Source organism: Rhinopithecus bieti, unplaced genomic scaffold (assembly GCF_001698545.2).
Source record: "Rhinopithecus bieti isolate Rb0 unplaced genomic scaffold, ASM169854v2 scaffold_27006, whole genome shotgun sequence".
NCBI lineage: Eukaryota > Metazoa > Chordata > Mammalia > Primates > Cercopithecidae > Rhinopithecus > Rhinopithecus bieti.
Genome location: NW_016813373.1, coordinates 482,208 through 496,008, shown reverse-complemented (window position 1 = coordinate 496,008; position 13,801 = coordinate 482,208). Strand labels below are relative to the sequence as shown.

Below are 13,801 nucleotides of genomic sequence, written 5' to 3'. Positions count from 1 at the left end.
GCTAACATTGTGCAAGTGCCTCCTCCAGGGGCAAGGCGGGGTAGCCAGGGAGGACAGCAGTCCACCAGGCCACTTCCTTGGGAGCATGGGTGTCTCTCTCTGGGAACCCATGCGGTGGGCCAGGGCCCTGGGCTCTGAAACGTAGCCAGGTTTCAGTCACATCAGGGTCTCTCAGAAGTGACTTTTCTTCTGTTTCATGAACCTAGTTAGTTTTGCCACCTCTCTGCAGAGCCAAATGGTTGAAAAGGAAGCAGTGCTATGAGGCCTGAAGGAGGTTTGGGGTGGGGGTGGGCAAAGAGTATCAGAGGTGATGAGAATCCAATAGGAAGTGGGAATTGAGAAGCAAGGGAGAGTCAAGTGCACAAGAGCCCTCCCCAAGCTTTGTCCCCTGTGGCAGGCTTGGGAGAGCAGGCCCAGGCATTCCAGAGGAACTGTTGAGTTTTCTAACAGGGACCACTCACATCAGTTCATTTTCTCCATACCACAGATGTATGAGTTGCAAGGTGTCCTCATTTCCCATGTGAAAGAAAGTCAAGAATAAGTAATTTGCCCTGGGTCATATAGCTCCTAAGTCCTAGAGCTGAGCCTGGCACTCACGTGGGTTCTTTTTAATGTTGACAGGGGTTCTCAAACTACACTATATTCTAAGAGTCACCTGGGAAGCCGGTTTAGGAGGCGCACTCCAAGCCCCTCCCACAGGGATTCTGGCTCTGTTGTGTTGTGGTGGCCAGCAATCTGGATTTTAAGGAGTACCTAGGTGATCCTGATGCAGGTGGCCTATGACCCACACCTTGAGAAGCACTGCATGATTCCATGCGATGCTGAAGTTAGGGAATTGAGTCTGCTTGCTGGAAAGTATTCTGGTGTAGCCCCTGAAGATGGGGCTTGGCTGGCTGTGTGGCCTGAGCAGCAGAAAGACTTTGGGGCTGGAAACCAGGAGCTCTGTTCCTCTCCCTGGCAGTGACTTGCTGACATTCATAGGAATTCAGGGAGAAAGAACTTTCCTCCCATGGAGCCTCAGCTTCTATTAACAGCAAAGTATGTGGGGTGGGGCAGGTGGGTTCAACAGGCTAGCAGACTTGTGTAATAGAGCGCATGATGCTTTCCTAAGAGGCAGGAAGGCTCATGGAAGCTGGAGCCCCAGGCGAGTTGAGCAGGGAGAGTATTAGACAAGGAGAAATCCTGGTAAGATACCTAGTCAAAGTCCTGGCAATAGGAAGAACTTAATTCATGTCAGCTCACTTCCCCATTTCTTCTCTGCCTCTGCCAAAAATGGACTGCATGTCCTTGGACAAGTTACTGACCTATCTGTGCCTCAAAATTATAAAGGGTGGGGCTAGAAGAGCCTCTTCTCCTCTAGAGCTATAAGAAAAAGAAAATGTCCCAGGATACTCGGCCTTAAAAAATATGCAGACCACAACACACAGAGGGGTCCCGTTGCTTCCATTCTGGTGTTCTGGGTCTGCACTGGGGACATAGGAGGCCCCAGGACAAAGCCACACAGGATTCCCTCTTGGATGACATATCACACTGGAGAGAAGATACCACCTGGGTCTGAACTAAAAGGAAAAGCTTTCTTATAGATTTCTTGGGATGTTGGCTATTTTCCTTTGAAACTAAGACCTTCAGCTCAGACAGATGAAAAGAACTTCAATATCTGTGTGAGAAAAAGGAATATTCCCAGAACAAATTCTCCAAAGGCAGGCCAGCCATGGCTAAAGAGAGAAGATGGGAGAAGGGGATTTGATGGGAACAAACTCTGTAAACACTACCTTGAGCTTGGGCAAGCGCTTGATGGTTTTCAGTGGCCTGAGAACTCGGAGCACCCGCAGAGACTTGATGGTCTTGATGTCCCGTCCTTTGTTGGTTCTGCAGGGGAGAGGCCCCCAGGGAATCATATGGAATGGGGGAGAAATAAAAATGACATTCAAACTATGGCATTAGCAACAACAGGCTAAAAGGGGAGAGATGTATGGGAGAGATGGAGGCAAGAAGTCAGAAACTTGAGTCAGATTTGACTCCAGGGACATCCTACGAAAAACGCTTCAGGAATATTTTCAAATCACTTCCCAGTGTGCACACATGAACACACATCCACATGCATAAACACCCACACATGCACATACACGCTCAAATATACATACATAGAGGAACATATAGGCACACAGAGGCATCCATGCACATATATTAATAAACACTTCCTTCCCTAACTACCAGTCTAATGCTGCTGATTACTACACTGGCACAATGAAAACAGAAGACACGTCAACTAGGGAATGTGAGCAGTGGCCCACTTCAGATCCCCACTGTGCCAAATCCAGTGTTTGTTAAATGATAGGTTCTCAAATGATCATCGCTGAATTGATGAACCCACAGTTAAGAGCAAGCCTCATCAGCGCACTTGACTTAATCTAGGTTTGTCACCGCTGCACAGTTCATTAGTGCAGGAGAGAGCAAGGTGAGGCAGGGTGGTGGCAGACATGACACTCTCGCTGGGCCACGTGTTCCAGAGAAAGCATGTCATGCAGGCTTCTAGCCAGGACCTTGGCTCACACTGCAGTACCTCCGTGTGGCTGGTTTTTCCCGCAGTACCTTCCATTGCAGACGGTGTGCACCTAGCACAGGCTGCAGAGAGTCACTCGGCTGGGGGAGGCCCAAACTGCAGGCCCAGCCTACCTTTATCCTGGCCCTACAGCTAATGACCCTCCCTATTCAGCCTCTTGGAAATGTTTACTCCTAATAGTGACAGTATGTTTCTCTTTTTATTTTTAGGAATAAAATGAACAATAAACTTGCATTTCTCTTTCTTCCCTGTTCATCCCCTGAGACCTCTGCATTTAATTCAAATAATTATCATTTATAAAACACACAAATGGTGGAAAACAAGACTCCAAATAGTGGAGTAAGGCTCTGTCTCTTTCTTCATGTTGACTCAGATTACTCTTACACCAACAGTCTGAGGAAATGGGGTCCAGAACGTCAGGGTGGGAACTGCAAGGGCTTTCTTTCACAGAAGCCAGGCCAAAAGATATTTAATTGAATTCAAGGAATGCTGACTTTGCCCAGAATGTTTATTTTAAGACTCTCTTAATGATTGTAGGCCATGACCTACAAGCCACTTTTATTCAATCCTAGATCTGAATATAAATAATCCAAAAGCATTGCATTCATACGGTCTTTAGCATCCAGAGGCTTTGGTATATTTTACAAACTATTTCACCGCATTAGGCTCATCTGTCTACATACCTAAAAGAGGCAACATATGAGTCTAATACATATCCAAACCAACAAGAATGATCATTTCCCAAGAAGGCTTGGTGACTCCTGATTTGGTCTCTGGGATATAAATAAAAGCTGATCACTCTTTTCTCAATGCATGAGCCCCTCTCCTCCCAACCATACTTTCTTGCTCCTCCAACTCATTCCTTGTATCTTTTACTTCAAAGATAATTGAACATATTTACCCCAAAGCGTTCCTATGGAGGATCCAATCAGAGAGCAGTAGAAAATCAAAGTAAAACAAAAGTGGGGTTGGGGTAGAGAGAAGAAAGACAGTCAGAACACTTCAGGGAGAAAAGAGAACCTTACAATGATAGGGAAGCAGAACAGCACAGGCCCAAGGGACCCCACCCACAGCCTTGGCACTTAGAGTGTCCACACCTTTGTGAAAGGAAGGGCCAGCACACCATTTGCTCCATGGCCACTGTCCCAGCCTGCAGGGGCGAAGGCCCTCTGCCAGCACAAGTGACAATTCTACATAGGCTTCTGGGTATTGTGCATTATTTCCATGGAGTCTGGTTTAACTGCAGTTTTGTAAGTGCAGGTGTTTACTTTCATTTCCTGTGTAGTCTTCAGACAAACTCTGTTTCCAGTGAATTTATAAGAAACCAGGCTGGAGGAACTATGCCCACTCTGGGTCAGAAATTCTCTCACACACTGGCATGGTTATGCTTATAAAGGGTTTCATCTAAAGAGGGACACGCAACCACTCAGAGAGAGACACACTGATGTCTCTTAGAAGCTCAGAGGAGCGCCACCATTAAACTAACCTGAAATAAGGGAGGCAGGCATTTGTCTGTCAAGATCATGATGTCACACCAAAGTTTGCCTTTTGATAAATTAAATGACCACCTGTCCATTGTGAGCATACTGTGCAGTTTGATGATGAAAAATCATCCCAGCTGTATTGGTGAGGCATTTAAAATAAGTAAGGGCATAAATATCTTCAAGATAGAAGTAATGACAACTTCTAAATTTTTTGAATATTAATTTATTCTGGGCCAGACTCTGTGCTAAGCAATTTTAGTGCAAATCTTTATTTAAACCTCCTAACTTTAGCACATAGGAATCACTATCCCCATTTCACAGAAGAGATTCAGAGAGGTAGAGTGCCCGGCATCAGTTGGCAGAGCTGGGACATGAACCCAAGCATGTATGATGATCAAAGCTCTTGCTCTTAACCACTAAGGCTCTGCACCAGCAGGTTTTAGTTCAAAATTCTGTCAAACAGCACAGTGAATTTCTGAACTGGAAGAGATCGCTGAAATCCACCCAACTGCAAAGGAAACTGAGGCCCCAGGAGGAAGTGCCTTGCCTAAGATCATTCACTGAGTGAGTTCACCATAGGTGAACCTGCATCTCATGATTCCCTGTCCTGGCCTGCTGCTAAGAAGAAGTGCTCATAATTCAGGTTTTGGTTCTTAGTTGCAGATTGTGATGAAGGTTACTTTTTTTCTTTCCTTTCTTATTTTTTGCCAATGTATGGCAAACCTATGTTCCACTACTGTATGTCACAAGGAAAGACTTCTAATGGTCATTTTACTCAACAAATGATCCCATATTCAAAATTAAATTAATTTTCACTATAAATGCCAAATGAATGATGACTTGGGAATTAGACCCAAGGCCTTATAAACCTTAAATCCTTAATGTGATAACCTCCAAATGTTCAGAGGACAGAAATATCTCCCCCAGCATCTTCTCACATATAAGACAGGGCATATGGTAGGTCAGCCAAACACACCTTTGTTCATTCATATAGCAAGCATCTGTGCAGTCCTTAATATATATCAGGCACTGTTCTGCATACTGGATACACAGTTGTGACCAAATGAGGTTGCCAACCTTTTGAAACTTACCTAGTCTAGTAGGGAAGACAGACCTCAAGTAAATAAGCACATAAATAAAAGTATAACTGCAAGCTGCCATAGGAAAAATGAAATCAATTAAAAAGTTTACCAAAATAACTACATAGGTTTCCCTTTCCCCAGGCTACATTTGTCTTAAGGAAGAACTACAGGATAATCTTTCATATCTCTAAGATGTAGGAATAGGGTAAGAGATCGATATATAGGTAGGTGGTCTAGGATCACACACCCCAAGCTTCTGCCTTCTGCTTAACTCAAGTCCTCATCTCGGAGACCTTTCTATCCTGCAGCATCTGAAAAGGTTCTCAGAGGTCACGCTCACAGACACGCATCTTCTGCGGGAGGCCCCAATATTTTCTGCTCTTCCCACATACCTGGATAAAGGATATAATTTGCTCTCTTGAATTAATTTCCCCCCAGAATCCTAGTAAAATGTCATGGTATAATTCATTATATTACCACATATATCATATATTGCATGGCATAATGCAAACTCACCATTGTCCCTCGTTTTGGAAAACAGGGTTCCTTAATGGTACACTCTAATCTTAACAGCTGAGTGTGGCTGCCGAACCACTGGGTGGGGCTATTTGTCCCATCCTAACTCCCACAGATCTGAGTCAGGGATAGCAATCACACACAGGCCAAAAGTAAAATAAAAAAAAAAAAAAAAATTAGTCGTTGCTCTACGCATCTTTCATCAGGTCTCTTACTGCAGAGGAGCCATTGAAAAGCTATAAATTGGAATAGCTGCAGAAAACTATGCTTTCATCCTCAGTTTTGTTAACAGGGGCAAGATTTAACTGATTTAAAAATTGCCATTTGAAATGAAAAGAGTACTGAATAACAAAGCCCTGGAGTCAAGAAAAGCCTCAACAATTTAGTCCCCATTAGTTAAAATATAATTTACACAGGGACTAGGCCAAAGTACTGCTCCCAAATCCACGCATACAAGAGTGATTTAAGCCATTATCAAAGTCAACAAGATCGCAAGGAAGACATTTCACTAAACTAAAAGGATAAGCTCTTCAAGTACCTTAATTAAGGCACATTGTTTTGGAAATAATTCACGTGCATTTTACAAATCATTTAAATGTCATTGTTCGGTAATACTTTGCTAGTCTCTGCTACTAAATTATCATCAGATGTTTTTACACTGCCTAATTAAATTTCTATCAGGTTCAAAAATTGACTCTAATGTTAAAATCTAAGGACAATTCCACACACTAGGATGCACTGGTCTCACTTTAATTGGGACTCAGTTGGGCCACCCATTTTACTATTTATTTTCTATTTATTTGGTAGGTTCCTGGCTGCTCTCCAGGAGAAAAAAATGACACATTTTTTTTCTTGTTTCATCAGGAAAAGATGAGAATTTTCCAGCTCAATTGTCAAGTTGCCCTCCAGATCTTTCATGTGTAATCACTCATCATTCAATGTAATCTTGCTCTTCACCTCCCAGGTCCCCTCTTCTCAAAGGACATGCTCTCAAGTTGATGTCTGCCAGGAACTGACTCTCCTCCCATGAGGGCAGAGCAGGGACATCAGGTTCTAAAGAACCCTTCTGTCCTTTAAGTGCCATGGCCTTCTGCCCACCCCCATGAGCTCAGCAGGGAATAGCTCAGGGATCTGAAGGAATCTCTTGCCTCAGGCAATGGCCAGGCTTGCAGGAGTGAAAGGTAGATGGAGCGGTCATGCTGTGAGGAGCCTCGAGTGTCTCACTAATGTGTCTGGACTATTATTTGGTAGGAAATAATAACTATCATTATACAATTACTAAGTGCTTGGCACTATAGCAGACATTAAATACATTTTACCTTATTTAATGCTCATAGGACCAAAATATTATTTTTGAATCCCCATTTACAGATGAAGAAGCAGAGGTTCAAAGTTAAGGCAGTTAATAATAGTGCTGGGATTCAGACCTAAATGTACCTGACTCTGAAACCTATGCTTTTATTTGTGATGTTAGAGTGCCTTTCAAATGGGAACCACTGGAGGGTTTTAACCAAACAGTAAAAGGACCAGTACTTCCTGAAACAGTAAAAGGACCAGTACTTCCTGATCTCAAATAGTGAGCTCTCACACTCCCCGTAATCAGTTTAGGGTCTATGAGAGTTCGTAGGAAAAAAAAGTTGCAGATGAAACATCAAGATGGACAAGTTCAGGGATGCCCTTCTCCATCTACCCATAGGTCTTGTCTGTCACCAGGTAGAGACAGAAGGATCTGTAGGTTGAGGAGAGATCTATACCAAGCCACTGCTCTTAGCTTACAGGGGTTAATTGCTTGGAGCTAACGAGAACATGATGTGTAGAAGGGCGCTTAACATAATGGAGACAACACTGAACTTCAAATCAGAACGCCAAGGTTGTTCAAGAACTGGCTTTGCTACTTACTAGTCAAATAAGTTAGACTAGTCAAACCTCAGGCAATCCACTTCTCAGTTGTAAAACAGGACTGTTCAGTGATAAATAAAATAAACAGTGTGAAAGCACTTTAAAAATTCTAAAGACCTGTGGGGAAGTTTCCCCTTTTGCTAAAGACCTGTGGGGAAGTTTCCCCTTTTGCACTGGCAGTGCCTGTCTCTCTAGGACCTGCAGATAAGGATATGTTCATCTGCTTCTGTGAAAATTTTAAATTTACCACTTTGACCTTGTCACTGCTTAGCAGCTGCCATTTGGGGTTTATTTTACCTCGTGGTCTGTGCCTCAGCATCTCTTGGGGTCACCCTCGAACCCTCAATCCATTGTTACTGTGCCATCTTTCTTTGTCATGTAACCAGAGCACTAGCTCTGTGCTAAGTGTTTGGTGCATAATCCTTTCCCTCTTGCACACGGACGTCAACAAGCTCATACACACTCCTGAGAGCCTTTTGTAAGCTTCCTCCTTTGCCATACACAGCACCATACTCCAACTGGTGGTGTTTTTGTCCAAACACTGAGAAGCAGCAGGAGACAGCAGAGCATCTAACTGTCTCCTAGCAGTTTTATTATTCAATCTGGTGAACAGTGGATTTAGTTGTCTCTTTTGTCTTTTTATTCTCAACATACCCAAAGACACCTCATCTGCTGATCTTTCTAAGAAGGCCTTGGAGCTCGTGGAAGTCCACCCAATACACTTGTCCCACTGAAGACTAATTTGAAATGCTAGGCTGTGCCCCTGTGCATGTGGATTAGGCAGGTGGCTGGCATGATCTGTGTTGATGGTCCCCAAGTCCATTATGAAGTCTTCTGACCCAAGTAACTCTAAAATCTACCTTTTTTTTTTTTTTTTTTTTTGAGACAGAGTCTTGCTCTGTCGCCCAGGCTGGAGTGCAGTGGCGCGATCTCGGCTCACTGCAAGCTCCGCCTCCCAGGTTCACGCCATTCTCCTGCCTCAGCCTCCTGAGTAGCTGGAACTACAGGCGCCCACCACCACCACACCCGGCTAATTTTTTGTACTTTTATTAGAGTCGGGGTTTCACTGTGTTAGCCAGGATGGTCTCGATCTCCTGACCTCGTGATACGCCCGCCTCAGCCTTTCAAAGTGCTGGGATTATAGGCGTGAGCCACCGCGCCCGGCCTAAAATCTACTTTTAAATCTGGAGGGCACTATGAGGAGTTTCTACTAATTCAGCAGTACTGGGCTCTTCCCATGGTTGTGAAGGCTCACAGGGTGCTTTTTGTATCTGGGTCTGGTTGGTGTTGGTTACCATGTGGATGGGGGCAGTGTTCCCTGATTGGATCATTTCATTTTGCTTGGGTCTGTGGCCACAGGCTGAGATCCCATTTACAACGAACCGTCTCCCAATTTCGTGCTGTTGATTAAAATAATAATAATAATACTGTGGTGTTCACAGCCATTGCCTCCATAAGATAAAGGTCTCAAAGTGAATATTCTACAGGCGGTTCCTCGGCAGCACCAATGTCACATGCAACAAACAACACATTTTCCAGCATTCACTAAAAACTATGCATGCTGAGACTTAATGCCAAGAGTAGGTAGACTGAGGACTTATCTCCTTTCAGACACTCACTCCCTCCATGTGGCTGCCACTCTGTCCCTCCTTCCTCCCTCCCAAACTCCATTTTCAAGGCAGCTATGATATAGCAGTAGGCACCTCAAAAGTCCATGGGCATTGATCATCTTTAGTGTCCTTGACTGGGCACAAAAATCAGATGTAGTCATTCTTGAGGTGACTTTTAAACTGGAGTCTCAGGAACAATATCCTCCTATCTGCTTACGGTTGGAAATTTCCAATTCTTTTTCAGCTGGCCTCCTAAATCCACAGTTAATGGGCTACTTGATGGCTAAATTTAATTTTAATCCTTCGTTCTCTTCCACAGAACAGGGGAACTGGATGGCCTGTCTGGCTCAGTGGTAAATGGGTCTTCTCTGCATGAAGCAGTACTTCGTCCACTTTTTTGCCTCCAAGATTAATGTGCAGTCACTGCTTCCTTTGGCAGACTCCCCTTTCAGTTTAAAAAGAGGGAAGTTCTGTCAAGAAAGAAGTCCCATAGGCAACGCTGGAGGTTTGAGGGGACTGCCTCAGACACAGGCAGGTAGTGAAGAATAGGAGAAACAACCAACCAGGTTTAGGGTGAAATGTTTGTCTGTCGTTTCCATGCTGTGCTGAGCATGAGTATGTATGAGCATTTTGGTGCTGAATAGCCACCTCTTTCTTACATGTGCACATTCTCACCTTCTAACACACAAAATCCCACAAGCAAATCCAGAACCAGAGGACCACATTATCGAACTCCCAGCCTTAAACAATCCTCGCATCTCAGCCTCTCGACTTGCTGGGGTTACAGGCGTGAGCCACCACTCCCAGCTCCCAGAGGAACATATTCTCTGGCTCCTTAGATTCCTTCCAAATCTAAAATTGTCCATGCCTGTGTATATAACTCTGCTGCCACAGCTAGTGCTGAATGCATTCAATGGACCTTATCCATCTCAGCGACTAGGGCAGAGTGTCAAGTGTCAGGAAAGTGACATACTTTAATGAAAAGAATGTAATAAAAGCTAATGTGGGAACTCCAGTTCCTTCTGGCATCACGAAGGCAGACTGACTCATGTTTTTCATTTCTGGCTAAGGACTGAATAATGAAAGGCCAAGTGCAGCTGCGAGCCAAATCTCCTGAGTGCCAGGGAGTCCTGACCTCACCCCATGCCCTGCTACAACGGCAAATGGCAACAGGAAGTTTTGGCGTCAGCCGCCGGAGAGCCTGTATAACTGACGGATGCACAGGCCATCGTGAATTCTGAGGTGGGGGAGGAGATGGGAGCAGAATTGCTAGTTATTTTTCTATTAAACCATCTGTGCTGCTGCTGAGCAATTATAAGCCGTGAGTTGACTACTTAGAATCCAATCCAGGAGAGCTCACCCGCTCATGTGAATCGAGCTAGTCAAGTAACATGTTGTAGAGCAGTGGAAATGGAGAGGGTGAGGGTCCTGGGTTGGAGTGCAGGTGTCACACACAGAAAGACACACACGCACAGGTGTTCTGGTCCTCTCCTGCATTCCTCCAGAGATGCTGTCCCTGCCCACCTGTTTGCCCAAGTCACTTCACTAAACATGAAAGACATGAAACATGAGGGTTCTGTGAGGTTCAGGAATGTAATCTGTGTAGTGGTTGCGTGACCTCCCTACAAGGCAGCTGACTTTGGTTGGGGAGCAGGGTCCCCCACACCAAGGGAATGTGCCTCATGTGCAGATCCCCGGAAATGCCAAGGCTGTAACCATCTTTGCCTTCCCTCCAGGAGGCCGGGAAGCAGCAGAGATGGCAACAGGGTGTGTGGAAACTGGGCAAAGTGGTTTCTGGTCCTTTCACATAAAATCACACAAAAGAATCCCTCTTCTTTGGAAAGAAAAAGATAAAAGAGGAAGGTTTCATAGATCCAGCCACTCACCAGACTTTTCTTGAAACCTCAAAGTACAGAAGGCACAGCTCCGGACATTTATAGTCAGCAAACACTCTGTCTCCATGTGGCCCAGAAAGCAGGCGTTGTGAGGACAGTGGAATAATGAAGCCCTGAACCCAACCTTTGCCGAAACTCTGCCCACCTCCCTGCAGGGACGCTGAGCTTAAGGAAGGAGACCTGAGTGTTCTTATAAATGCCTTATAATGTAAAAGTGAATTGGAAAGAACAGAAAAGTTGCAATGTGGGTATCTTTCCATTTATTTTTTTATCCACTGCTCTGCCCACACTTAAAATAAATCCAAGAAGAAAAATAAATAAATGAAAAAATCCCCTTCCCTTCCTCCTCAAAAGTCAATAAAGTTCCCCAATGGAATTTTCCAGGTTTACATTATAAACATTCCCTTAACTTGATGTATGCAGCTGTGGAGAACAGTCTTCTCTTCAGCCACTGCATAAACAACATATATGCTTGTAGAAAACATACATGGTGGCAGGCACACGCCTCGGCAGGAGGGCTCAGGGGACACCACAGCTTTCTTTGAGAATTCAGCTAGAGGTCATTCCCCTCGCTTGGTGAGGGGCTTTGCTCCTGGGGGTTGGACCAGGGTCTGAGAAGGCTCTGGCTGGGTGGTGGAAGGAACGCCATGTCAGCCCTGGTTTCTGAGGAGCCACAGAAAGATGCTACCATGGCAACCACCATCAGTAGCTCAAGTCTATTAAGCAATAGGCTTCACAGAAGCCTCCTCAGTAAGTCATGGTTCAATTTTAAGAAAGAGAGAAAGAGACTGGGACAGGAATAAGGTTATTTGAATGGTGGACATTATGGGACAAATATATGGGATATGATAACGAAAGTTGTAAACACAAGGAGAGAGATACTTGACAAGCCTGCAGACAACCCTACATTTGGCTTTCTGCTGGCCTGAGCCCCTGACCATGAGGGACATAGGCTCAGTGACTTGTTTCACTCTCTGTACCAGGCCAGGTCCTCTCTCTGCTGGCAGGCAGGACTCTGGCTAACTCCACCAAAGTGATGGGAGAGCTGAATTCTCTGGTGCCATTAATGAGGAAAGGAACAGGACAGAGTTTGAAAGCATGGGTGCATGAGCAAAAGAAAGCATTACCTGGACCTCGCGCAGCAAATATGACGAAGGCCAGAGGAGGGGGAGTGGGAGCCTGCTCCATGAGCAGAGAAAGGGGAGAGGGAATGGGCATGGCAAGCTTGGAAAGTTGAAGGCAAAAGAGAAAATGGATGGAGAAAGGTGAGCAAGTACCATTTATGTTTCGGAGAAAATGAAGGGAGAGTTCAAGAAGTGACATGACTAAAAGCAAGTGATGGATCATAACTCTCAATCCATCACATAAGTATGGACCCCAGAACCAGGGAGTTCCTGGAGGCCCCTGCACTGTACCTGGTCTGAGGAACAACAGAGAGGCTTCGGCTCCGGGGCTATTAAGGCTTCCCCTGCCACCAGCACCAAAGCCACCACTGCCATGTTTCAAAGGGCACAAAGAAAGAACAAGACAGATGACAGCTCTACTGCACATCATCACTGCTCTGGGTCTGAGAAGAGATGTCTGGACTGTGGACAATAGGCAGGCATGCAGGAGCTTCCTCTAAAACACACCTCCTCCCACACTGGCACCAAAACGCCAGCCTGGTTACCAGGCACACAGGCATAGGCGAGGGGGTGTATATGTATAAAACAGCTAGGTCTTGGGCCAGCCTGCACACATCTATCTGTATACATTGCACATCAATACATATTTGCTCCTATATTTGGATTTCATGATGTGATAAGAGAATGGAAGGATGAGGAGGGGAATTAATATGTATTGATTGTTCACACTACATCAGGCCCTGTCCTAAGCACTTTATACACATTATTTTATCTGCATTTCAGAGATGAGAACTGAGGTTAGGAGGGTTAATATTTTGCTGTGTGGCTCAAGGACACAAAGCTGGAAAGTAGAGGGGCTGGGATTCAAACAAGGGCCCATCTGGTTCCACAGCCCAACCTTTCCTGCCACTCTGTCCTGTTACGCCAATGGGTTCTGTTCTTTCTAAAGATGGGGTGGGTTCTTTCCTATATGCTTCTATCTCCTTGTTCTTTATACTTCAAAGAGAGACACATGATTTTTAGAGATCAAAATGAGAATGATACAGTGGATAATCTATGCAAATGAATTAGTAAAATGAAAAGGAACTTGACCTTTTAAAATCTAAGGATAATATTTATCTCTAACAAAAAATGTGGGTCTCCTTAGGGCAAAAGCAGACTTTCATCCGTCTTTCCAAGAAGACGGAAGAGGAGCTGGAAGTCCCTCTGATGGAGCCAGAGCTGCCTTTCCTTTCATTGCACCACGAGAATCCAGACAGGGCCCAGATGCTTGAGAAAATACCCCATGCTTCTGTAAAATTTCCTCAAGAACAGTCCAGCCACATGTGACAGAAAGCTTTCTTTTTGTGGGGGGCAAAAGTGACTGCACAATGGAATTAACATGTGCACAAGGGGACAAGGGACACTGGAGTTACCTTGATCACCAGCCCATTTCAGGGTCACAAACTATGCCCAACGTGGTTTTCTTTTGTAAGGTCTCTCATGACTGAGGGAGCACAGTTCACTTCCAGGTTCTGGGAGATCCTACACTTCTAGCACAGCTGGGAGTGTACCTTGTACCTCTCCTTAAGACAGATAGCCCTCCACTATCCCCACCCCACCAGGCCACTTGAGAAACATCTTGTAAT

At 44.9% G+C, this 13,801-nt stretch overlaps 1 protein-coding gene across 1 annotated transcript in view; it reads right to left on the bottom strand.

Annotated features, from left to right (window-relative positions):
- Positions 1-13,801, bottom strand: part of LOC108512687 (voltage-dependent R-type calcium channel subunit alpha-1E) — a 313,873-nt gene that overhangs the window by 54,375 nt on the left and 245,697 nt on the right. The window contains exons 26-27 of the mRNA XM_017848045.1: positions 3,465-3,476; positions 1,773-1,869 (exon numbers count right to left, since the gene is read on the bottom strand). Coding sequence (XP_017703534.1) covers positions 1,773-1,869; positions 3,465-3,476 — 109 coding nt within the window. The remainder of the gene's footprint in view (positions 1-1,772; positions 1,870-3,464; positions 3,477-13,801) is intronic.